The sequence below is a fragment of the Drosophila subpulchrella genome, chromosome 3L (assembly GCF_014743375.2).
Source record: "Drosophila subpulchrella strain 33 F10 #4 breed RU33 chromosome 3L, RU_Dsub_v1.1 Primary Assembly, whole genome shotgun sequence".
Classification (NCBI taxonomy): Eukaryota; Metazoa; Arthropoda; class Insecta; order Diptera; family Drosophilidae; genus Drosophila; species Drosophila subpulchrella.
Genome location: NC_050612.1, coordinates 3715382 through 3742519, shown reverse-complemented (window position 1 = coordinate 3742519; position 27138 = coordinate 3715382). Strand labels below are relative to the sequence as shown.

The 27138-nt window shown below is 45.4% G+C and overlaps 2 protein-coding genes across 4 annotated transcripts in view; one reads left to right on the top strand and one right to left on the bottom strand.

Moving 5' to 3' along the window:
* The window catches only part of LOC119552616 (myb-like protein AA), a 173079-nt gene that overhangs the window by 90780 nt on the left and 55161 nt on the right, over nt 1–27138 (bottom strand). For 2 of the 3 annotated variants that reach the window (XM_037862279.1, XM_037862280.1), the window contains exon 5: nt 24997–25347. In XM_037862279.1, coding sequence (XP_037718207.1) covers nt 24997–25347 — 351 coding nt within the window. Of the gene's footprint in view, nt 1–24996; nt 25348–27138 lie in introns of those variants that run through there. The other variant, XR_005219722.1, reaches the window with a different exon arrangement.
* On the top strand, nt 201–2112 carry LOC119552605 (thioredoxin reductase 2, mitochondrial). The gene has a single exon (XM_037862267.1). It carries the CDS (start codon nt 330–332, stop codon nt 1878–1880), a length of 1551 nt encoding a protein of 516 aa, XP_037718195.1. The 5' UTR covers nt 201–329; the 3' UTR covers nt 1881–2112.

Here is a 27138-nt window from a genome sequence, read left to right as displayed (position 1 = left end):
AGGACTTTAGCTTCCAGCGCCCCTTCTTTTTCAAATATTAATTTTAGTATTATATACTAGCTTTAATTTGTTAAATAAATAATCTTACGTGACCAACTGTTTTTGTTTCATATAAGATTACTAATAACAGCTCGAATTTTACTTTCGCTGGTTTTATTTGCTATATTTTGCTGGGACGCACAGGACCCATAAGTTTTCCTACACCTTACAAGCCTGTTTAAAATCAACGTTACTTACACAAGTTGGCAGTGCCGGATTGTAAATTACAAGTTTTATTCCATCTTTTGCGATTCCCACACATCCCCATCTTATCCGTCCATCAGTCTAGTATGTCGGCGATGAAGTTTCTGCGTTCCTCAGCCAGCTCCTCGATCCGCAGCTCCCTCGGATGGTGTCGCCATGCGTCCTCGAATCTGCGCTACGACTACGACTTGGTGGTGCTCGGCGGCGGCTCGGCAGGATTGGCCTGCGCCAAGGAGGCGGCGGACTGCGGCGCCCGAGTGCTGTGCTTCGACTTTGTGAAGCCCACTCCGGCGGGCACCAAGTGGGGCATCGGCGGCACCTGCGTGAACGTGGGCTGCATCCCCAAGAAGCTGATGCACCAGGCGTCGCTGCTGGGCGAGGCGGTCCACGAGGCAGTGGCCTACGGGTGGAACGTGGACGATCAGAACCTCCGGCCCGACTGGCGCAAGCTGGTGCGCTCCGTGCAGAACCACATCAAGTCGGTCAATTGGGTGACCCGCGTGGACCTGCGCGACAAGAAAGTGGAGTACGTCAACTCAGTGGGCTCCTTCCTCGACAGCCACACCATTGAGTACGTGGCCAGGCCCAGCGACGAGCGCCGCCAGGTGACCTCGGAGTTCGTGGTGGTGGCCGTGGGTGGACGACCCCGCTACCCGGACATCCCCGGAGCCCTGGAGCTGGGCATCACCAGCGACGACATATTCAGCTACGAGCGAGAGCCGGGTCGCACCCTGGTCGTGGGCGCCGGATACGTGGGTCTCGAGTGCGCCTGCTTTCTCAAGGGCCTCGGCTACGAGCCCACCGTGATGGTGCGCTCCATTGTGCTGCGCGGCTTCGACCGACAGATGTCCGAGTTGTTGGCGGCCATGATGACCGAGCGGGGAATCCCCTTTCTCGGCACCACTATCCCCAAGTCCGTGGAGCGGCAGGCGGACGGACGGCTGCTGGTGCGGTACCACAACACCACCACGCAAACGGAGGGCAGCGACGTCTTCGACACCGTGCTGTGGGCCATCGGACGCAGGGGTCTCATCGAGGACCTCAACCTGGAGGCCGCCGGAGTGAGGACGCACAACGACAAGATTGTAGTGGACGCCGCGGAGGCCACCAGCGCTCCCCGTATTTTTGCCGTGGGAGACATTATATATGGGCGGCCGGAGCTCACGCCGGTCGCCATCCTGGCGGGTCGCCTGCTGGCCAGGCGCCTCTTTGCCGGATCCACCCAGCTGATGGACTACGCCGACGTGGCCACCACTGTTTTCACGCCGCTCGAGTACAGCTGTGTCGGAATGTCCGAGGAAACGGCTATCGAGCTGCGCGGGGCCGAGAACATCGAGGTCTTCCACGGCTACTACAAGCCCACCGAGTTCTTCATTCCACAGAAGAGCGTGCGCCACTGCTACCTGAAGGCCGTGGCCGAGATTTCCGGTGACCAGAGGATCCTGGGCCTGCACTACATCGGCCCAGTGGCCGGCGAGGTCATCCAGGGCTTCGCCGCTGCCCTAAAGTCGGGCCTGACTGTCAAAACCCTGCTGAATACTGTGGGAATCCACCCCACCACCGCCGAAGAGTTCACGCGCCTCTCCATCACCAAGAGATCTGGACGGGACCCCACTCCAGCCTCCTGCTGCAGTTAGTCCGGTGTTTACTTGTTCAGTGTTTTGCGGTAGTGATTGAAGTACGACGTTTCCAGATATTTGTAATTATAGCGGGCATCTGACAGCCAGCACAGTTCTAAATGAAGAAACTTTAGAGCACTAGAGGACGACACAAAAAAAATTGAGCTATAAACGTCTCAAAGTGAAGAAAATATTAAATAATTTCTGTCATTGTCACGTTTGATAAAATATATTTATTCTGTTAGAGAAACTTTATTGGACATTGGTCGCTCACGACCATCTATCTATCAGAAGCACAATTTCGTGTCAAACGCGATACCGTTTTTTATTTTTTCTTGTGCTCTTCATTCTTAATTAAGAGAAAAACAAAAATATGTTCCATTTAAGATGTAGGAAAAAGGTATAGCCAAAAAAGGACGCTTTCCAATGTGATAACTCTTTATTTACAGCTGCTATGTTCAACCAAACTTACTATCCTTACCAATCTCCCCTACGACAATATATAAAAAATATTTCTTTCAAAAATAATATATAAAACAAGGGAGAACGCTATAGTCGAGTACCTCGACTATCAGATACCCGTTACTCAGCTTAAGGGACCAAAGGGAAATGGCGATATGCAAGCAGCAAAGCAAGATTTAAATGCGCCACCTATCGGCGGAAGGCAGATTTAAGCGTTATGGGCGTTAGAGTGGGCGTGGCCAAATTTTTTTTGGGTCAATCGATAGGTATTGACGAGCCCAATACAGTTCAGTTAAAATTTTGTATCTAGCATGAAAATTGTGGGCGCCACAGGCTTGGGCGGTTTGTGGGCGTTAGAGTGGGCGTGGCATATTTGCGTAACAAACTTGCGCTGCGTACAAGGCTACGGAATCTAAATATGAGATCCCAATTCTCTATCCTTGATAGTTTCCGAGATATCCACGTTCATATTTACGATTTTTTGAAATTTGTGGGCGGTTTGGGGGCGTAAAAGCGGGCGTGGAAAACTTTTTTTTGGGTCAATCGATAGGTATTGATGAGAACAATACATTTCAATTAAAATTTTTATTCTAGCATGAAAACTGTAGGAGCCTCAGTTTTGGGCGGTTTGTGGGCGTTAGAGTGGGCGTGGCACTCTGCTGAAACAAACTTGCGCTGCGTAAGAAGCTCAGGAATCTGCACGCCTAATCTCAATAGCCTAGCTCTTATAGTTTCCAAGATCTCAGCGTTCATCCGGACGGACAGACAGACGGACAGACGGACAGACGGACAGACGGACAGACGGACAGACGGACATGGCTAGATCGACTCGGCTAGTGATCCTGATCAAGAATATATATACTTTATGGGGTCGGAAACGCTTCCTTCTGCCTGTTACATACTTTTCGACGAATCTAGTATACCCTTTTACTCTACGAGTAACGGGTATAAAAATCGACAAAAATACCTATTTTTCTAGGCTTTAAGATATAAAAATAAAAGTGAATTGAATAAACCAAATGAAAATAATATTTTCAGATCGAAAATACATAGGTCTCAAGGAACTGTTATTTAAAATTATTTTCTGGCTGAAAAATAAAATTAAGATTTTAAAGTAAACATTGAATGGCCTAACTTTTACCACTGGACTGGGTCACACTTGGCCCAACGGGATCTGGGTTGCATCTGTCCGGACTACGGACAGCTCGTTGGGATGTGTGGCACCCGTTCTGCTGATTTGACACTTCAATATAAATGACGCAGCCGCATTTGGTAGCTGGAAACCCTCAGAGCGATTGCCATATTTGACATATGAAGTTTTAATTTATGAAGTTCATGGTGAAAAACACTTTGTTCCCCTGGAGGTGACCTGCGTATCCGCTTCCGAGTCCGGAGCCGTATCGGTGACCCAGAATCTTGCGAGTGGCGCCAGAAACTGGGGCACACCCACACAATGGCTGCCCGTGGCAATAGCAGCAACAAACAACAAGGGATAAAAAATTTTGATTAATGTTTACTTCCGATTTGCATAAATCTTACTTTAGCATTTTTGGGCTTGCTTCGCCCTCGCTTCGCAGCCTCTTCCTCCTGGGCGCCTTTGTTATAAATTATTTTTTTATTGCGCCCCGAACCAGGTCCCTGGGATAGCGTATGCTGCCCGGTTAAATTGTTTGCCCGGCGTTATTTATTCGTTTGTTTGTGCCGGTCATCAGAAGTGGCCGGGTTCAGGTGGGCCTGGCCGGGATCCAGGTCAAGGCGGTGCATCTGCCGGCGAGCTCCACACTCCCACAGTCTTCGCCGTAACTTTTCGATTAGCTTTGCCAACTCATTTAACAAATGGTCTGGCTGACAGTAAGAAATATAACAAATTTACCCGGCAATCGCAGGGAGCTGGTAGTTTTCATTGCAACACCTTAGAATCATAAATTGTGACCTGACCGCCCAGTTGCAGCTGCACCAGGAAAAGTTTTGCTCACCCCGAAGTTTGGCTGTAAGTTAAAGCACCCGCGGGTAATTCGATAAAGCGTAAAATTTTGCACTTAAACTATTTTCATCTCCAGCTGCACGGCTCCCCTCCCAGCTGCCCCACCAAGACCCAAGACCCTCCTGCACCTCGGAGTTGGCATTTGGCAATTGCATTGTTGCTCTTATTATTGTTCTCCGGTTTTCGGTCGTTGGCAGCTTGACCTGATGGGGGAGGTCGGGAAAAGTCGGGGAAAGTCTTGAATTACAATACAGAGAAAGTGCGGAAAAGTTTCCTCTGATTGCGTGTCCAAGTGGTTGGACCATTGCTCCTTTCCTGATTGAGTGCTCTTGAGTGCGAAGCGGCACAGGAATTGTTTTGGCATCGCAGTTAAGACGCTGGCAAGTTAATCGGAAGCGCCGCGAAGGCGGATCGGTGGCATTATGTGGGGCAGCACAATGACGACCCCGGGCCACACCTCGGTCACAAAAGTACGCACAAATTGTTGGCAAAATTGTGCAATCAGCGCGGAAACAAAAGCCCGCTTGCTGCTGCCTCAAAAGACCAAAGTAAATTAAAAATCTAATTTAAATTAATCCCCATTGAGGGTCCTTGCCACCCGTTTTCCCACTGGGCGTTCGGGCTGCTGGGCTGATGTCGTCCTCATCAACGCATTACAAACAATTCCACTTTAGGCACGCAGCCACAGCAGCTTGTGGTTGCAGGGCCACACACATACCTTCGATAAGGAGGGGGAGCTTAAGTCTTGTTTAGCAATTTAGAATTTTTAAATCCCATTAAATTTTGCAATCACAGTTTGATTTGTTTGTCCTGGCCAGCCAGGACGGATGCCCGGGCAGGTGGACGGAACCGGAGAAACCGGAGCTGGACACGTTCCACGGCAGACCGAGTCAAAGGGCTTTCAATGATTCAATAGTTTAATTTCGAATTTCCATGCAAATAAACAAATATCCATTAGAGACGCAGACCGAATGCCGGAGACCAATGGCAAGCAGGAATGGCTTTCTATTTAGTTTAGTTATTAAATGTATCCATTTCCATTTACCAAATTACGCCGCAATTGTTGTTCGGACTGTCTATCTGTTTGCCAGTCGGGCTTGTTTGCCGATTCCCATTGTTGAGCTGTGTTTGAGTTGCCTCCGCATCTGCTTGGATCTAACTTTATCCGCATCCGCATCTGCATCTGCATCTGCGGCTCCATCTGCCTTTGTATCCGGATCTGCATCTTCGCTGCGTGCTGCATGTGTAATTACGTAAAAGTTGATAATGTGTTGATTATTTGAGGTATTTATGTGATTTTCGAGTTCCTTCTGCGCTCTCGTTTCCCATGCTTAATTGCAATTATTTAATTACATTTGCAGCTTTAACTTTGGCATGTGTCTATTGAGTTTTGCGGTCAGCTTTCATTCTTCATCTCGCATTCGAAGGAAAAAACCAGCACATTTCAAAGGAGCGCAGGCATTTCTGTTTTGTTGATTGCATTACAAAGAAGCCTCTTTGTCTGAGCTTACCTCTGCCTGGCTGGCAGACACTTGACGATAATTTTATATTAAATCTTCATCCAATTACCGGAGTAATTCAAATTAAAATTGATTATCGATTGCGATGGACGTTAATTGATTACTTTTAGCCATTTAGGGATAGCTTTCATTCTGCTTTAGTGAGACCACTAATGTTGCCAGTTTCCTTAAAAACAAGCTCCTTTCCGGGAGTGCTTAAATATGTGCTCCGTAATTTAATTTCATAAAAGCAATTGTGCTTCTGACCCCTCCGCTCGTCCCCGCCTCCCGACCCTCGGCAAACTTTGGTCGCATTCACAGAATGACAAAATCATGTGGCCAGGAGGAATGTGGCAAGGACTCAACTAGCGGCGAGACTATGTGGCAGAGGTGGCCCCGTGACTGCGATCGAGCTTGTTCTGACCAAGAACTCTGTACAAATATACGCGAAGAGCATGGTTTTTTTTTTTAAATATGTATACATACTATTATTTCAATTATCAGTTATATTAACAAAGGCTGCACTGCAATCTTTAGCACTTCGGTAATCATCAGAAACATACACATGTCGGCTCTGCCATATCATTCGAAAAGCCGCAGATAACTCATTTTTTAATTGCCGTAAGATTTATTGCTTATAATGTACGTAAATAAAGAAAACAGAAAACGTTGTGTCTAAAAATTAATTTAAATTAAAAATTTTCATTGAAAACAGTATGCTAGTCTCCTGGAAAAAATAATAAATTCTATATTTTATTTCAATACTTCATTTTGGAAATTCATTCTGTGTAAACCTTTATTATAAAATAAGTTTTTAAAAGGATTAAAATGGATAGCAAGAATTGCAGTTAACTTTTAAGGTATTTCCTGAACGGTTGACTTGCTGAATCGTTGAATTTCGTACAGCAGTTTATCAACTGCTTCATTTAAATTAAATTATACAAACTGCAGAAAATCAAGCACCTCGCGGCTATTGAATCGTTGAAGACCATTGTTGCCACCGTATTTAATTATGAAGTCAAGGCCGCTCTGTAACTCAGAGTCGCCCTATACTCCCAAATTACCTCATATTTAGTGCTTTAAAAACATGACCAAAAGCCAAATCAATCGAATAACCACTTGAATTGCGTCAAAACCAAATACAGCTTTTAGAGACACAAGCGAATTCTAGTCCTAGAATCCTTTAGCACTGGTACACATTGGCTTGTCTTAAAATAATTATTGGCATAATATTGTAGTCCTCTATTTCCAAATTTTGGTATTTTCAAGTAATCCATAACACAAAACTTAAATTTGGTCTTTTAAAAAAATTTGCATCCTGCGTTGGGCGTACGCATTATTTTATTTAAATCAAACTTGGTACTATATTTATATTTCTTCTTAGCTTACTAAGATTTTTAGTCAGTTACGAAAATATAAAGTACGCATACTTTTAGTACCGAGAAAATGGACAACGAGCTGTTTGAAAGTTTAACAGGAACTATTGAGTGCGACATTGACTGTTACATTTTTAAGTCATTATCATGATTAGTTAGTGGTACTCAATATAACTTTTGAAGTTTAAAATTTGTCTGAACGGAGCTTAACTGGCCTCGCTGTTCTAAGGAGACTTTTCCTGTGCAGGTCCTGCATCACGATCCCATCTCTGTGCCGGCCGAGCGTATTTGTTTTGTTTTTTAAAGCCAACATCAAGGGCCGCCGCTGCCGCCAACAGACGGGGCAAACAGGGGCGTCGGACAAGGGGGGTGAGGGGGCAGGATCCAGCGGAAAGGAGACAGGAGACAGATGGGGAAGTATTTTCATTGTCTTGTTTGCCAACGTCGGGAGTCGCATATTTGACATTGGACTTGTGTGCGCTCTGATAGCGTGCCAGCCAAAACATCACAAATGGTTGGCAACTCTGGCAAACCGGTCGGCAAACACACACACACACACACACACTCGCACACTCACAACTCCAGTTGTGACACATAATTGCGAGTGTTTACTGTGTGCGTGTGTGAGTGCGTTGATTTTCTTTCGTTTTCTGTGGTTTTTGTGAGGAGCCAACGCGGCGTATGTGCAACGTGTGGTAAATAAAATGGAAGCACTTGCGCAGAGCAAGGGACCTATCATTTATGCACAAACGTTGCCAACTTTCCCTCAACAAATGCAGCATAAGCGCGACTTTCGACTGCCTTTTCACTGGCCTCCTCAGTCTGTTCAGTTCTCCGGCGAAAATCGGGCAGGGACCCTTATCCTTCAGCCCGACTCAGGATACAGCCCCACACACATGAGCCTGCCACAATGCGATGGCACTCGCATACAAAGGCAGCCGAAGAGACAAAAAGAATTGCGCGTTTTAAGCATTTTCAAATTAAATTAAAAACTGCACCAAGCAGCCGAAACCCGACGGAAAAATCCTGGAATAGAGGAAAGATTTGGTGGTGCAGGAAAAGCCACAGCAAAGGAAAAAAGATTGAGACTAGCGGGAGAATGGAAATGGAAAAGCCGCCTTTGAAGTTTTTCTGATGCTTGAGCACTTTCAGTTCCTTTTGATTGTGTGAAGCGGCTTTCTCCTCGGCTTCGGGCTTTGTTTTGTCGCTGGCTGCGTTTTTGGCCAGACAGAAGGCGGCTGAGGAGTTGCATTTCCAAGTGGTTCGCCAGAAGGCCTCGGATGAAATATGGATACAGCCATCAGTGCCGCAATTTGATTTTGGCTCGCGGACATTATCCAGCCATTTATTAATAATTCAAATACCCCAAAACGCAGCCGAAGTGCACCCGCACGCACAAATGAATCCGTTGAAAAGGAAGGGGACCATTTTATTGTAGAGCAGCACGTGTCAGTGATTCTGTAGAAGATCATAATCAAAAGCGCACAGTAGCGGAGAGGGGATCCAGAGGACCCTTGGCGTCTTAAGATGCGGAAGAAGACCTCTTGACAGATGACTCATGTAATCTCATACTCCATTTAATTCTTGAAGGTTTATTTTTTGAAGAGAAAGTAAGAATAAATCCATCTCACTATGACAAAAAGCCAATGATAGAGCCCTATATGATTCAACATATTTGAGTCATTTTTGTATCGAAAGATTTTCACAATGATTCAAAACATTTAAAAAAGTTTCGGTCTCAAAATTATTTATATATAAAAATTTACTAAAGAGCTGGAAGATGCGGAAGAAGACCTCTTGACAAAAGAATCATAGGCCCTCATACTCCATTCAAATCTTTAAGGTTTATTTTTTGAAGAGAAAGTAAAAGTCAATCCATCTCACTATGACAATAAGTCAATAAATAGTGGGGCCCTACATGAAACAACATATTAGAGTCTCTTTTGTATCGAAACATTTTCACAATGATTCAAAATATTTTACAAATTTCGGTCCCAAAATGATATATAAATAAATTTTTACTTGAGAGGTGGAAATGACTGTGATTTTTATTTTCTTGTATTAATAATGTGAACTCAGAGAACACCACTTGGTCCGGATTTCTTATCCTATATTCTATATTTGGGATCCGAAATGTTGATCAAGTTAATTTCTCACTTTTATCACTGTGGACGGCAGTACACGTAGTGGCGAAGCGCGCAAGAGAGCGTGCGAAGACAACTACTATATATAGCCGCAGAATTGAAAATCTGCCATAATGGTCCGATCGTAACGAGTGATACACCAATCGAAAGGTATCGCAAAAACTAAGAAGATTGCATACCAAGACTTTTGAAATATACATTTTTTTGGGAGAAAAGGCGGTGAAAGTGTAAAAGTAAAAATTTAGAAAATTGGAGCTGCTGGATACGGTGGACATAAAAGCCCCCGGCTGTTATAGTTTAGATAGTTTTATTCTTACTGAGAATACGCGTCGAATGCCACCTCATTTGTTGAAATCCGATGTCCCGTTCAAAAGTAATTCAAAAAACAAGATTTTCTTCTTCTTCCCAAAATGAAAATGTTTGTCCCTTTGTTTGTGGGCTTGTATGCATCCCATCTTAGTTTTAGGGGTTTGGAAACCCAATGGGTGTATAAAGTAGCTTAAAATATAAATCTTTTGTTCTACGACTTTTGGAAAAACCCGCTAGTTTAGCGGAAAATCCAAAAAAAGGCCAGATTTAAAATGCGTATAGTATCTAAACAACTAATGCTATATATCTCTGGAAAGATAATTGAATTTGCTAAATACTCTTCATATATTAAAATTGTCTGAATATAATAGATTTAGAGTTATGACAAAAAGTTATTTTTTAAAATCACTTTTTGACTATTTTCTCAAAACTGAGTCTAACGATTTCTTTTTAAATTTTAAATCATATAGTCTGTGAGATTTCTCAACTTTTGATCTATAACACTTTTTGCCCTAAGAATTACCGTTTGGAAGATATTAAACGATAAAAAGTGCAACTCGTTTCAGCTCCGTATACGAAATATTTCATACTTATTGGAATAAACATGAAAAAACCAATTTGATGAAAAATATTCTTATTAGATTTTTTCAAACGGAAAATCTGTTATGGTTTTAGGGTCCTTTACTTGCATGAAGCTAATCGAAATAGGAAACTTGATCTATTAGTTCTCCCACTTTGGAAAAACCCGCTAGTTCGGCGGGAAATGTAAGTATTCGGCACTCTACAACAGAAAATGTACATGTAGGTAAATAAATATTTACTGTTGCGGGCCGAAATCATAAATTTAATATAGTTTATTTATTTTATCGAATGTAATATCATTTTTCGTCACAATTGTTGATATCAGAAATTTTTGTTAAAGGCGCGTTCGCCACTACTTTCTACCTCGTTAAGAGGTGTTTTTGTTTGATAGTTATATATAAGCCCAAAAAACTTATCATCAATAATTTTGAATACTTCAAAGCATTAAGCAAATAATGGCTTTCGTAACAAATTCTAGTTTACTTAAGGTATAGTCAGTTTTTCATATTAAAAAGGAGCTCTATTAAATAAGGCTTACCACTTATTTTTTAGAAGCTATAACTATCAAAATAATTTGCTTTAAATTTGGTAAAATTGTAGCCAATCAGATACTCTCTATCTGTTTAACAGTGGTGCAATGTGTACTCTCCAAAGATTATCTAATTGCAGTGTTTGATTTTTTACCTTTGCCTTTTGTCCGGTTGAATGTACTCTGCGTTGCCGTTGCTGGTTGCAGTTTTCCAAGCGGAAAATTTGTCATTGTTGCCATTGCGTTTATTAATTAATTTGGCCGACTGTCTGGCTGTGTGTGCGGGTAATAAAATATTTGCACATGAATGAAATTGAATAGTTTCTTGCTGTTTTGGCTGAATTTCTGCATAATTTGCAATTGCCATGGCATTCACTGAATTATACATGGAGGGGTCGAGGTTTTTTAGGCCTGGCCAAGCATTGCATTAAAGCCGCATTCCTTGGCCCACTCCGCAGGGATGTGCATAATTTAATCAGTGCTGCAAGTCAACAGGGCTCTGCCGCATCGCAGGACACTAATTGAAAGTCCTGTCCGGCTCCTATGCTCCTGCGACTCCTCCTTCGGGCCGTCTGCCAATCGAAAGTCAACAACCTATTAAGTCACATTGCTGCCAACTGTGGACAATGATCGCTGTTGTCATGTCATCAAAACTTGCACCACACACATGCCGAAAATCTTCGTTCTCTCTGATTTTTTGCTGATAGAACGGAAGGACCGCAAAACGGAACAAAACTAGTGTCCTCGGAGTCTAGAAGTTGTGCCCGGATTGTGCCTGGTCCCCTCTTTCCCCGCCCGTGCGAATCGCAAACAAGCCTTTTGTTACACGAGAAGCCCCAGACACATGGTAAACATGTCAAATTGACGGCCTGCGAAGTGAAAGCGACGGCAGCCAGCCCCCGGTGACAAAGGGGACCGCCCTGCCGGTCTGCTTTCCATTTTTTAACCCATTTTTTCCACCGCCGCCGCTCGAGTGTCTCCCTTTGTCTTCGGGTGTGAATTATTAAAAGCCACAGAGCTGTTTCACTTTCAGCAAATGCGGAATGCAATCATCGTCATCGTCATTGTCCTCCGCCGGCGTAATTATCGTATTCAGAGCCGTGATTATCATGGTCATAGGCTGCCGGCGTGTCCCGGCATCCTTTCTGCGCGACGTCCCATGTCCTTTCGCCTGTCACTCATTCGCATAAACAGTTAATTATGCATAATATGCATTTTGCTGTCATGTCGTGCAATTTTTACCCCCACTGTGCATGCACCCCGGCACCCCTGCACTTTTATTACTGCCCCCCTTTGTTGTTGCAGTCGCCCAGCGCGGTAATGTTTTTAAATGCGCTCATTTGTGTTGGTGTTGCTGTTGCTGCGGGTGTTGCTGCTGATGCTGCTGCTGCTGATGTTGCTGCTGCTGCTGATGTAGCTGGTGTGCTGTGTGCTGCTTATCTATGGCCGTGTTTGTGTGCTTTGGGTGCGATGGCTAATTGGCAGCCGGTAATTTAATGTACAGCAGGAGCAGCACGATTATAGTAAAGGAGTTGCCGGCTTAATTGGCAGCGAGCAGCGCACAAAAGACCGGAGCAGATGTGATTAGTAGGAGCGGTAATCGAACTGGGTGGCCATGCAGATCCGCGAATCACGGCTGCGGAGATCATTCCATATGCCAACACGCCAGAAATATCGAGCAAAAAATTCAATTTGCACTGCGATTTTCACAGGACGGAGCGGGGGACAGACACCCGTGTTAGCATAAAATTCACTTTAGCATTTCCGATGGCTGACAGTTTTTTGCGAGGGTTGCGTTTAAACTAGCACCGCAAAACTGCTGCTGACAATTATTACATCCGCAGGACATTCGCCAGAAATGGACGAAGGACACAGGACACAGGAAGGGGTGGGTGGAACGCCCCCACATGCATATGCACAGAACGGAAGTGGAGAAGCGGAATGGCAGGGAGCGGAAGAAGGTTCAGCCAACTTGCCGGGACACTCCCCTTCGCCAATATGGCCGAGCAGTGGGACGCAAATTAAATAGGAAAAGGAAACGCATAAAAATGGCGACGATTGAATTTAAATGCCCGGCCACTTGAGCCAGAGCTCGGGCGACGTCCAGAACGCCCACACATGGATGGGAGTCCTTTTCCCATCCAACCAATGTGCATTTGAGTAAGTCACGACTTCCATAGTTGCGTTGCGGTCGTTTGGGCTGTGAAAGTAGGTTGTTAATATGCATGGCCTTATGCCTCTTGGGGGCGAAAAGGGGGGTCGGGCCTTTCTTCAAGGCGCCATATTGCCTCTGTTTCGGGTAGATCCTGTCGAGCAAGCCAGGATGATTTCCCCCAGCCAGCCCCAATTAGAAGTATGTCAAAGCAAACATGTGCTCGCATATTTAGAGCTCGCCACTTCCACTTTCTACGCGCTGGGGCCAATCAAGCCCGCACCGAATCAAGGTCCTTCCGCCCCCTCTTTTGGGGCCTTTCATTAAGTGTCGGAAAGTTTTGCCTTTGGTCACTGCCCCTCAGCTCGGCTCCTTTCTGTTTCGGGGCCTTCTTTTTTCAATTTGCATACATCGAGAGAAGTTTGCCTCGCCTGAAAGCCAATGAAAGCCAAAGGAGTGAAGCTTGAATGGATCGCACATGGAGCTCGGCTCAACCTTGGCCGGACAATGCCGGAGCATGTGAGTCGGTGGGGGTGCGAGGTGGCCATTGTGCGACTGACTGAGGAGACATTGAATTAAATTTATTTGAAAACGCCAAGCAAAGTCTCCGAAAACTAAAGTTCGACCACCCACCCCTCCCAGTGTTCGCACCCAGCCTGATTTTCCCTTTGGCCGACAGCAAAAGTTGGACCATTGCTTTGACTTTTAGCCGGGATCCATCCTCACTTTCCCGTGCCACATGTTGTGTTGCATGCTTATTTCGGCATTTTACGCTTCCTTCAGATGCAGCTCCGGCTCTTACTGCTGCGTATTTGTTGTCCTTGTTGTTGTGTCCTTTGCTGCCGCCCAGGCGAAATCAACTTTGACAATTTTAATTAAATTTTTTTGACATTTTGGTTTGCAGCTGCATAATCAAGAAATGTTGGCTGGACATGGCTGGCAGGATGCGCCTCCTTGCGGAAGCATAACTTGTCACCAGAAAATAGTTTGCCCACTCCAAGGATATTTTCCCACATACCTGACGAGTCTGCTTGGTGACCCAGATCCGATCGAAATGCTTCGACAATCTAATTAACTCATTGTCAGCCGTCGGAGGTCATTAGGAGCTGCATAAATGCTGGGGATAAATTCCCATTCGCATTTCCATAATCAGCTCAGAGTTGAAAGGCTCAGGACTCAAAGTCTCCCCCCAGCTGTAATTTCATTACTTTGCCTATGAATGAAGCCAATGCGACTAGCCATCAGGCTGAGGAGCGAACTAAGGAGTGGGTGGTGGGTCCCAGGAAGAGGCGGGCGTTCGGAAATAAAATAAAAAAATATGTTGCATAATTTCGAGCTTTGTTCCGACTTAGTACCTTTCCGCACATACACACACGCGTACTCGGGCCTGCAGGCAGATCCTGGAGATCCTTTTGCGTCAACTTAACAGCATAGAAAATATCCAAGGCAACAATAAGAACAATAGTTCCCCTGGGAGCCCTGAGTCCCAGAGTCCTGGTAAAAAGGCAAATGGAGCTCACCCAGACAAACACACTCGCCCACACAGATACACGCATGCAAATCCTTTTGCCTGCCAGCTGCGCTTCTTCTACTGCTTTTTATTTATTTCTCTTTTTGTGTTTTAACATTTTTATTTTATTTTCACGACGCCTTTTGTGAGCGTCTTTTGGCCCCTACTCGTGGTTCGCCTCAGCGCCAGCTTTTTCAATTTTTCATACCCCCCCCACCAAGCTTTGAAGGCACAGTGGGAGAAATCGCATGGATTAATTTCAAATTAAATGTTATAGGGCTAAGAAATGAAAGTATTTACAGTGTCCTAATTTCTATTGAATATTGTTTGAGTAACATGTGTTCCATAAATTAAAAACCCAATATTATATGGCCTACACAAGCTTTGAAGGCACAGTGGGCGGTATTGCACACATCATTTACAAAATTACATTTTATTACGCTAAGAAGTTAGGTGTTTTCATAAACCTCATTTTCTAAAATAACTTTGCTTAACACGTGTTCAATAAATTAAAATCCAATAAAAATGGACGTACCCTACAATTAACAACTCAAATGTCTCAACTTTTTTAAGGGATCCAAAAAAGCTTTTGATGCCTCAGAGTGCTGTTCTGTTCGAAATAGACTGCCAATTTTCTGCCAGTGTGAATTGAGGAAAGGAATAACATTTTTACATACTCGCCTTACCTTTAAAAATAATATCCCGACGTTCTCTCGTTGGCTTTATTTTGAACCCGCTAACTTGAAAGGGAATTCAAATGTATATTTAAATGCGAGGGGATGTGTGGGCTCGCACATGCAACGAGATGGGAGCGGAAGTGAACTGCAGGCAGACGACACAGCCCAGACAAAGAAAAGGCAAGTGGCAGAGGCACGAAGGAAGAAGAGACAATCACTAAAGCAACATCTCATTCGTGGCTGCGGCCATCTCTGTTTCCCCAGGACCCTCTGCCTTCCCGGCCTGATGACGTTCCTTTTCCCTATGCAAATCGCATGGCGCTCCTGCCCAGGTTCTCCTACCACTCCGGGCAGCTTAGGCGTGCGTATGAATACGTCTTCATGTGGGTTTTGTATATGTAATATGCGAGCGAATAAAGTGAAATAAAAGGAAGTGTGCGAGCTGCAAAATTGAAAAATTCCAAACGAGCACCGCCTCAGTCGCCATCCTCCATATTGAATTGAGATAGCCCTTCCACAAAACAGCTAAACACCTTCCGATGCCCAACCAAGATCGAGATGCGCCCAGAATCTTCAAGTAAGCCCAAATAGCTGAAAGCCAACATTCGGTCGTCAATATCACCATTGTCGGGCTCAGCCCGCATTGATAAGTAATGTGCGGCATGAGGCCTTTCAAAACAATAGAGGAAATATGCAAATGCCCACAAAATGAATCCGAGAGCAAAGGGTCTCCTCCGCCGTCTAGAAGCATGCGAGGATGCGCTGCGGACAGGGCGTATGTGTAATATGATTATCATAACGTCTCTCCAGTCGTTTGCTGCATGGTTTCTTGAATTTATTGTACGACTGTTCCCCCTTCCGATAACAACAGAGCTTCCCAGAGAATCCACTGCCAGGAAACCCATCGCCACCCGACCAAGTCTAGGACCAACCCAGGACTTCAATGCTTTTCCGGATGTTTTCTTTCGTTCTCCGGCGTTTGCTTTCTTTTTGTCTTCAGCTGCATTATTGATAAAATATTTGCAAGTATTTTCTCGTATTTTCTTTTAATATATAATAGGACCAGAGGAATCCAGCAGCTGCAATCATTCTGCGGCCGGGGAAATGCGTTAAAAGCCACCCCACCCCCTTCGGCATGGATTCATATTAGTTGCTCGCAAATGCAACAAGTGAGCCAATATGTCGAGAATTCAAAAGACTTTTTGGGTTTCTTTCTGCTTCTTTTGCTGTTCATTTTTTAAATGGTATAAAGGGGACTTAAAAAGAATAGCTCACTCACCTCTTGGACAGTCAATTTCATTGTACATTTGTCAGTAACATTAGCACAAGACGAAACCGATAATTGGCGATGACTTTGAACACTATCTACTAGTTTGTATGTCGGTTAAAAAGGTTTCCGGATATTACTGCGCGAGTTAGGGCAACTTTGACACCGATAATGCTTTTCTGTCAATGTCGGCTTCTGACTCTGGCTTCAATTGGAAGGATCGAAATATGGCTGCTGCCGCGTTTGATGTTTGATTAGTTTTTGGTACTTGGCAATTTTCGATTTATGCACTCGATTCAAGCCCGATTTGCAGGTGCTTGCCGGCAGATTATCTAGTTTTGACCCGGCACTGTCTGTATGCACTCATGCGATTCAGCAGCCCTTCACAGCCCAGACACGCCTACTCCCACGCACTTGCCGCCCTTTCTGTTTGCTTATTAATTCGAATTTGGCAAATATTCGCGCTGTGCCGTCGGCTATTTTGGCACAATGTTTGTGTTGTTTTAGTTTTCAAGTGTTTTGGCCAGCCAAGCAGTGCCAGAATTCGCGGTCTTAATGCCTGCGGCGGCTTATTTTATTAGGGAGATGCGATTTGTTCGCAGTTGTGCTTTTGTGTTGATTTAATTTACACTTTGCGTGCGCTATCTCCGGAAATGTGTTCTAGGGAGGGCTCTTGAACTTATGTTCTGGCAACCACTTTAGTTATTTAATTACCTACTGTGCAAGTTGATATGTGGGCAATCGGTTTAATTAGGTGCTCTGCTAAACTAGGAAACGCTGCGTATACGTAACGTGGCCATGTATCGGTTAATAAAACCCACTTATTAGGCACCTGATAATAGGATAGAGGGTGGGATAGATTGCGTATACGCACCGATTTCAAGATTATTATAGCTAACTTAGCGCGCTGGAGGGCGTGATGTGGTTTTGATATTGCAAGGGATGGAACTACCATGAATAAGCTGCGGAATACCGAACTAGCAGGCTTACCAGCAATGAGCAGTTAGAGGTGCCAGTTGACCAGCGGACTCAGTTTTTCCGGCCACATGCTCGCCAACTTGTTACACAAATCGCACTCACTCTTACACCCGCAGATGCGAGTCGAACTTTTGGCGCCAAAATGTAATAAATTGCCTTTTCTTTTCACATTTGTTCACTAAAGCGGCCGAATCGGTCCGGGGTGCCACAGTCGCACACACTGGTTGTTCAAGTTGCCATTGCGAAGCGCGCAGGCCGGCAGCTGAACTAAACTGCAGTTAAATTTGTCGGCCGAGGAGCAACAAAAATTAATGCAAAATTGCATACACACGACCCGACGAGCGGCTGCGATTGCGAATGCGATGGCGACTACGTCGATTTCGGTTTCGAAGGATACAGCGATGAGCAGGAGCAGCAGGAGCAACAGCGGCGGCAGCAGCTCATTGTTGCGCTTGCCACATTGAATGCGTTGCGTTTTATGGCGGCGTTTGCCAGATGCGACGATGCGACTACCGGCCGCATTGCCAGCTCCAGCTTTCAGGACACGGCCACAGGACACAGATACGCACACACACACACACACGGGCACGGTGCACGGACAATGGCGTCGTCGGGAGATGAGCAACAGTCGGCTGGCAGTTAACTTCCGCGTTCCGCTCTCGTCGGCTCTTCTGGCCGTCGGCTCCTGGCTGCTGGCCTGGTCGGCTTTCTCAGCTTTCTCGGCTTTCTCGGCTTTCTCTCCGCCCGAATTCGGCCAGCTGTGTTTTCAACAATAAAAGTTATGCAAAAGCCGAAACAGCAGCGCAGCGCCTAAAAGTGTGCAGCACGAGTGTAATGGCCATCGCTCATTGTGTAAGTGTAAGTCCTCGGCCGACGTCGGCGTCTGCGTCGCAGCAGCCATTAATGAGCAGCTCGGCTCCTGCGAGCAGGACTCTCCAGGAGCTGCCCCCTCCTGCGAGGAGCTTTCGGGGAGCTTGGCTTGGCGCTTCCCCTAAAGGACCGCTGTTGGCTAACAGCAGTGGGAGCTTAAAGCTGTTGGTGTACCTCGGAGGGCAGTAGGCTCCATTGGAATAGGAGTTGGCAGATGTAGACTGCAGAATGTAGAATGTAAGATGTAACAACATTTCATGCTAAATGCATAGGAATGCTGAATATTTCACAGTGGTTGCTCAACACCATTTGGAATGGAGCAACTAGATACAAATAACAGTTCCTTGCTTGCTATTATAAAATCTTTATATTTTATACAGAAGTGTACAAACATATTTATTAAACTTAAATAATTTATAACATTTACATTTCACTAACAGAAAAGCTCCTATAACATTGGAAAGGACTTGCCATTAGGGGCTTATACGTAACAGAGTATCTGAGGGGTTGCAATGTTAGCCCAGATTATCTAACTACCCCTCAGCAGGCAGGGGTAGCGGAAAACTTGACGAAACTTCTGCAAGTTTCAGCAAATAGGGGTAGTTTGCAGACGTGAGAGAGGGTGGATGTTTGGATGCTCGGAAGAACGGCGCTACTATCAATGTTAGGCAGTTTGCATAGCCTACTGTAAGCAGATAACTTAGCAAAACATTGCAATTTCTAAAATCGCTTTAAAATGTCACCGTATTGTCATAAAATAAATAATACCTTTTCAAAGAAGAACAAAATCAGGTGGCAGAGATAGGACATTTATGAGGCTTATTTGAACTTAAGTGTGTGCAGTTTTTCACTACTGCTGTTAACCGACTTTGTGAATGGGATGCTTTCAGACTTTTATGGCTTAGCTTTTTCAACAACACCACCTAGAGGAGCGGAGCTTTGGGCAGGCGAGCCTCGATTGCAACTATCATAAAACGCTCGTTTTATAACCGAAACTTGCACCATAAAGTGCACTATAATGAAATTTGCACTGGACTACATTAGAATCTGCTTAGGGGGTGGGCTACTTTCTGGAAGGGAATTGGGAACGGAACCCCAAACATTGTGCCACCTGAGCACTCACTGGGTCAAATCCATCCACGCTTTTCCGCGCGCTAAGCACATTTCTTTCGCCAGACCCTTAATTTCCTGGCATTCGCCCGACACTTTTACGGTATTCATGACTCCCGCCCATCCTGGATGTCCTGCAGCTCTCGCAGGTTGCCGCCGTGCGAGCAGCTCACGTATAAATATTTTACGACGTCCTTCAGTCATTTACTTTTATTGCAATATTTGCTCACTCAACGTTTATGATGATCATTTTAAGCCATTTTTATGGCCAGCTGCTGCCGCTGCTGCTCTGCATGAATCACAGTCGAGCGGAAGTGGGGGTCGGAGGGGCTCCGGGGACATGTGAGTGCCCGAGTCCTTTCATTTGTGTGTCTGTCTGCGGGGAGAAGTCCACCGACGTTGCTAAATATTTGTCTGCCTGCAGCCCAGCCCAAGTCCCGGTCCCGGCACTTGGCTACTTTGCTGCTTTTTATATAAATGGCAGCTCATTAAATGGCTGGCATCATTTTCGCCTTCGAGGGGTCAAAAGCGCAAATTGGCCAGGTGTGTTGGGTGCCCGGACATGCGTAGGGGGTGGGGAGAGTGGGGAAAGAGGGGATGAGGACGGTTAACACCCTTCCCATCCTTTAGCTGCGTACTTAAAGTAGACCAGGCGCAAGGATTCCAATTTGCACACAACACTGGCCAGCAACTTCTCGCCACGTAATGAGCTGCAACTTTCGCACTTGCACGTGCCTCGTCCGCCCAAAACTATGTCAACGGCCGGGCTCCGAATCGTAGAAAGTCGGGGCTTAGTTATGAGCCGAAAAGTGTGCTAAAGTTTCCGGGCACTCCACTTAACGCTGGACTGCTTAGCCCCGAGCACTTTCGTCCCTTCGTCCTGTCGTCCTAGTCCACCGGATGGGCTGGCACAAATGGCACTTCATTTGATTTAAATTGATACGATGTCAGCTTGCATTTCATTTGGAAAATGGAAGGACTAAAAAGTGGATTGAAGCAGTCCCAGTTATAAGTTATAATGGCCTGACCACAACATCCCACTTGACGTCGACCAAAAGACCTGCTCAAGTGCTTGGCCAGCAGTTGAAAGCAAAATTTTGTCATCTCAATGGAGATTGAAAAGTCACTTTGTGCAGGAGTAGTCCCCTCCTGCCGGTCGTTTTCGGCCTGAGTGTGTGTGGCGTACTTGAGATTACCAAATTACAGTTGCACAATATTTGAGGCATACACTTAGGCGCACTTAGGGCCAGAAGCCACTCTCGGTTATCAATAACCATCTCCGTCCGAATGGAGAACTTTTGCACTGCCGCCCGCTTGGCGGGCCCTCGGCCGAGCGCCTAAAAGGCGGCTGCACTTTTTGTCTATTACTTCGGTGCATCAAAATGCCATTTTGTTTGTTTGCCAGCCGCGCAAGGAGTCTTCCTGCGCCGTGGGCGGCTGTGCTCCAGTAAACTTTGCCGAGTCGACAAAGGCAAAAACGCTGGCGAAGTAACACATGATTGGAGATTGCCGCGGCCGGGTGGAGAAGCCAGCAAACTTGGGCGAAAGTTTGGCAGAGAGAAATCGGGCTTAGTTTCTAATTTAATTTGTCAAGCTGCTTTGCTCGAAAGTCCTTGCCAAACTGTCCACAATAATCCAAAATTGACTAACCAAATAGAAATCACACACAGCAGAAAGGGCAATGAAGCGTTTATCCCATGTTATTCAATTGGACATTTGCGAAAAATTAAACACAGTCTGCAGTTCGGGCACAAACAAATGCAAAATGCACCCCTGCCCACTTGTAATCTGTCTGCAACCCCAACCCTGCTCACTCCCACGTGGGATGAGGATGAACAACAATTGCAATTGCAGGACCCCGAACCCCGAACACCGAACCCCAACCCGGGACAAAAGAACACGGACTGAAACCCCTACAAAACACAGTCCATTGCACACACATCGACAATGACAAGTACATGGGCATAATAAAGTCTTGGAATTTATTTTTATGTGCATATAATGGGGGACTGCACCCTCATGCCACCCCACCATCCTCATCCATGGTCCCCCAGAGACGCATTTCATCTGGCAGAGCGGAAACTGAAACAAGGACCACGCACTGACTTCGCCTGTGTCCAATGCGTTTTGACCCGGCCTAGTCCGCATCGAATTTTCGAATTTGGCCAATATTTGCTTAGTCATTTGGAGATTATCCTAATTGAGAATCTCGGCGTTGTGCTTCGAGGGGGTCCTGGCCCGCAAGGGGTGATAAGACCGGGCCCAGATAGATAGATGTGTCTCTGCCTGGCAGCATCCTTCAAATGAAGCGGAACCATGAAATTGTCGCAATCAAAAGTACGGGGCACTGCGAGAAATGTTTTTGTATCACTCCGTATCAGTGAGACTGGGCTTGGGGTGACCTGTGCCAGTCCTTTTCTCTTCCAAGTGTCCTCCTCCCCACAACTCTGGACAAATGAAACTCAAACAAAGTCGGATCTTGACCACTTTCTCCCCCATCTGTCAGGCCCTGTCACAATTCATTACGAGTCCTCAATGCCGGGCAAAGAAAACATAAATAAACTTTTTGTTTTAGATTTCGTGACAAATGTACAGAAATAGCCATTTCCATCAACTCTCTGCCCCGGAACGGAATTATCGCTGGAGGAAAATATTTGCACAGGCGAAAGGTTCGGCTCGGGGATTCTGGGCAGGCGGCTCAGGACAAGTGTACGGACCCAGGAAGCCGACTGTCGAGGCTAAAAAGGATTACTTATCGCATATTTTGACATAAGTTAAGTTCATCAGTGAAATACGAGAGTCAATTGTTCGCCTTCGAAAGGGGACCGGTGGAGGTGGAGGGGCCTTAAACCAATGTCAGACAGACAGACGGCCAAAGGCGTGTGATGGGTCAATTGTGATAAGCCGAATGTCCGAGCCACCCCTGACTGCTCCTTTGTTCTAGGCCCACTTCTGGCCGGCGTTTATTTGCATTCGCCTTTGTTTGTGTTTGCAGTGAAATCGAGGCAGGACGAGCCGAACGGCCAGGACGACTGTAAAATTGGCAAATATCTATCGAACAATTGACAGTTTAGGGGCGGATCCCGGCAAAAGCCGACAATTGACGGACGGCATTCTGGACATATGCAAAGGGCCAATCCCAGCTCGGGTTATTTACAATGTGAGCGGAAAATAATGCCAAGATTTGTAGCTGCAAAAGGGTTTAACTACGGCTTTATTTTTGGGACTCTGCCTTCTTTTTGCCTCAATCAACCAAAAAATCAAAGGGTTTCCTGAAATCCTTTGTTAAAGCTTACCCGTTATTCTGAAATCTTAGATTGAAGAGTTCCTCTGTGATCGTAAGTGTTGTGTTAATTGTGCCCTGATTAATTGGATAACAGACTTTAAGGCGTACACGAAACTGCTTTAAGTAAGCAACGATTGCGTGTATCTGATAGCTGACTTCCGGTTGTCCTGAGGCCGAACTAGTCAGCCGTGGGGCATCCACAAGTCAAAGCAACAACAGTCGGGAACTACTTCTGGAAAGGAGCCGGGGATACAACATCGAAGGCAGCCTTGTCTGGTTGTAAAGATATAAAGTCAGACAACGGCAACAACAGGACCTCCGCAGAAGGAGCAGCCGAGGAGGCCAAAGGACAGGCGGTGGCTGTGTCCTGGTCCTCTGGGTTGTCAGCTGCAGCGGCGGCGATTTGTAGCGCCACAAGGATAATCACACTTTTAATCGTGATTTAAGTCTATGGCGCTGGGCGCTCGTTTAGTCTCCGGTTTCCTGTTACTTGTTACCAGTCCTTGTTACAGCCACGATGCATCTCGCAGCGTCTGCCACGATTTTTTCAATTCCTTTCTCACGGCTTCATCGCAGGGCGGAGCTGTCTGCTTGTTAAGTTAGCCGCTTTCATTTTTGTATTTTTTAATGATTTTTATTGCATAACTGGCGGCGTCTGCTCGACCCGGCCTGCCAGGCAATTGCACTTTGCCACATTTTATATCCGTCCCGAGGAACGAGCCAACAATGGCGGGGATATGATGTTCCTGCCCGGGGCCAAACAGCCGATTGGGGGCAGACAGGAGTCAGGACAGCTTCAGGCCAGAGACAGTGGAACACGCGATAGGTACACGTACTCTGATGATTCAATTCTCCTCGGATAATCATGGCCAGCTCCCACTGATCCGCATTCCTTTCGGACCCTGCCCCTGCTCCTCGTCACTAGCTGCACCCACATAAATCTCAGGACCGCACACCTTTTCCGAGCGCTTCCTGCGTAATTTGTTGCTAAACAAACTCTCATTTACCTCTTGCTCTGACTGGTCCGCTCTCCGGTTCGTTTACTTTTACAAATTATAAGCACTCACATAAATTTCACTTACTGCCGCCGGACTGGGCGCCAAGTTCGGGCCTGGTTCTGGATGGTGAGACTGAGCTGGCTCTGAGCTATGAGCACCGAGCACTTTTTGTGAGACGTAATTAGAAGGAAGGCCCGGCCACTGGCCAACTTGGGGCGAAGGTGATGCGAGCGGGGTGGCGGGGGAATTGGCCACTTGAAATGCAAATTGCGTGCAAATTATGGCAAGCTGGCATCCAACCGGGCAGGTGAACAAGTTGCCGCTCGCCCGCCGCCCTTCTGATTCATTGCGAAGGCTCCGGAAAAGGAAATATTACTTGGGAGTTCCGGAAAGTTGTGTTTTTAATTGCAGGAGTCCTAATTCAATTTGCAGCCATGCATTTTATGCATCCTTCTCTACGGACGCACCGTCTCTTACTTCAATATTTCCCACGAAATCGTTTTAAAATCAAGAACGAATCTGCGGTAATATAACAGTTAGAACAAACATTCTTAAGGCACCAACATTTAACGGGGCTTTGATAATTCACAGGTTTTTTCAATTTTTTACTAGGGGAAGGATTATTGAGCTGTATCTTCTCCTGTTCTAAGGCAGGTTGTCAAACGAGCATTATATTCAAACTGTATCTACAATCGTAACTTATAGTATAACTTTGTTCAAAGAAACAGTTATTCAAGAAGTAGTTGGCAAAGCTGGAGACCCAATAGCTTTAAGATTTTAAACCAAGTTCTTGAATGCCTTATGTTCTTGCAGATGGCAAAAGATATGTAAACTGCACTTAGGGAAAAACAAACAGTCTTAATTTAGAATGGATTTCATGCTTACCATTTTAAGACCGCTCGTACTGAAAACGGTCTTAAATTGTGCACATTTTGATTTAAATACCTGTCAACTCTTAAAATTAGGGGCAAGTCGTAAGCAAACGTACAGTATAAATGTATTTTAGATATATCTAGTTTATTTCATTTTCAGTTTAAAATACTTGTTTTTCATATCAGCAGTACTACCAAACCCAATTTACATTCACAAAATATGTATACTGATTTAAGAATTATTTCGTCCCTAACTCATGGCAACTTTCTAACTTTATTAATAAATTACTTACTTGTACTATACGTACTTGTCTTTAGTACAAATGTGACTATACTTAAGAATTATTCATACTTGATTGTAGACCGAAAGGTTCTTAAAACGTACTGAAATTCTCGAGACTGGGACTTTCCATGCTTGGCGAAGTTTCATTTTTTCTCTGAGTGTGTGCCGAGTCTTGTGCTACCACTTTGTAGGATGTTCCCATTTTCCAATATAAGTAGTCTGATATACAAAAAGAGAGCTACTCACCGTTATTATGAGTTAGGAAGGCGTTCTCCGCTTCCGACGAGGATGATCCCTGGTGCTCGTTGTTGGCGTTGGAGGAGGAGGATGAGTTGGAGAAGTCGTAGGGATGGGTCAGGCTGTTGGTGCCGCCAGCGGAGGCAGCCAGTGCCTTGAACAGGTGGGCGGTGCGCTGCTGCGTCTGCTGCTGCAGCTGTTGCTGCTGTTGCTGCTGCTGCTGCTGCTGCGGCGGAATATAGGGATTGTTGTAGATGTTGCGACTGTCATTCGAGGGCTGCAGGTTGTATTGGTTCTGCTGCTGCTGGAGCGTGTTATTGGCACTCAGAAGACCGTTGACCGTGAAATGCCGGGATTTGGCTGAAAGGAGAGCGAATCGAAATGCGTTAAAATGGGGCTGACGGAGAACAAGGAAAGGGGCTAAACTTTTTCCGTGTCACGACAGTTGCTGCTTTCTCCGCTAAACGCCCGCACCTCCCATCCCCGCCCCCTTGGGCCTAATTGCATGCATTGAAATATGCAAATGAGTGATTGTGTGTCTGTGTGTGCTCGCTTCAATTAAAGCATTTTCACTGCCGCCTCGCAAAGGTTTGAGGTTTTCACTTTTCCTCCGCTCATCGTTGTCGCCTATTGTTGCTTTTCTCATATGAATTATGCATGGCAATAACAAGAACAACAACGCACCCCCACCCCTTGCCACATTGCTGTTGCTGTTTTGCGGAAATAATGTTGACGCGGAAGCTGTGATAATGAAGCAGGCAAAAGCAGAGTGTCGCCTCGGCCGAACCCTCCCCGCTGCCCGCAAAAAATTATGCTAACCCTTTCAATTTTCCACAAGCAGCCCGCTCGGAAAAGTTCCTCCTTGCCGGCAGCTCCTGCCCGTGGTTGTAGTTGTTGTTGCCGCTCTTTGCATATTAATTATGCATGTTTTGGTTGGTGTGAAGGCATCAACACATTGTTTGAATTTTAAGCAACACAAGCGACAAAATTAGGGGTAAACTGTTCATTGGGGGGAGGGGAAGGCGTATTGGCCCCCTTTTGGCTTTTCGGTTGGCTTTCACACTGATTTGCTCGGCTTTTGGTAGCCAACTGTGTAAATATGAAGTGCGAAAGATAACGAGCTAATAACTCTGTTAATTTTTGGCCCTGATGTACGTGCGATTCAGTGTCTGCATGGTGAAACCCGTCCTTAGCGTCGTGTCCTGGCAAAAAATGATTCAGGTCTATTTACTATTTTATGGAAAGATAAGAGTATTTGCATTTTGTAGTGACACATTTCATTATTATAGTCTATAGTTTAAAATCGATTCGATTTCTGAGTGTCACTTTTCCAAGAATTAATATTTTCAAAGGTTATACAGCAGAAAGTTGCTGTCATTAATTAAGCATATTCCTGTAAAAGTTCGATGGAAAAATACCAGTGGAGTTAAATACTACAGCTCTTGGCGTAAAGCAATATTTTTACCACTTTTAAAAGTTGTCGGGCTTGGTGACGAACTGATAAAAACTTAATAAAACACTTTGCGGATGTGAAAAGTATTCATTTCTTCTTTAAGAAGAGGTGATAATTTCTACATACAATGGAATACAAACTTAACTACAATGAGATTTGACGAGTTCGTTACCTTACCCTACTCGTCACCTTATCCCACACTCCCCTACTTTAATAGGTTCCTACACCACAGAATCCCATACTTGTTCGTTTCCTTTTTATTTTAAACCGCAAAGCTAAGCCAATCTCGAACAATTTCTACTCTTTTATGCACCAATCAATCGATTACGTCCGAACAATTACCCCATCGGTATTCTTCGCAAACATATTCCGCTTTAAAGGTCAGTTCCACTCGCTCGCAGGCAGGCCATCAATGTCAATTTCCTGGAGATAAAAATTCTGGGGGCAACACGCGTCGCGGTTTAAAAAGCAATGCCAATAAATTTTCACTAGAACGAATTTATTGGTAAATCCCCACCGTAGGCGGCTTTATGACACAGCCAGGCCAACTGGAATCAACTCGTTGAGGCCGGGGCAAATCTGCGACGCGTCTAAATGTCAATAAAAAACACATTCGGCCACCCAACGATTTCTGATGGCTTGGGGAAATTTGCCTCGTTTAGCGAGGGAATAATGACACAAAATCGCATAATTCGACG

What these genes read in the sequence shown, in the direction of transcription:
- LOC119552605 (XM_037862267.1), top strand. Translation starts at nt 330, where the DNA reads ATGTCGGCGATGAAGTTTCTGCGTTCCTCAGCCAGCTCCTCGATCCGC.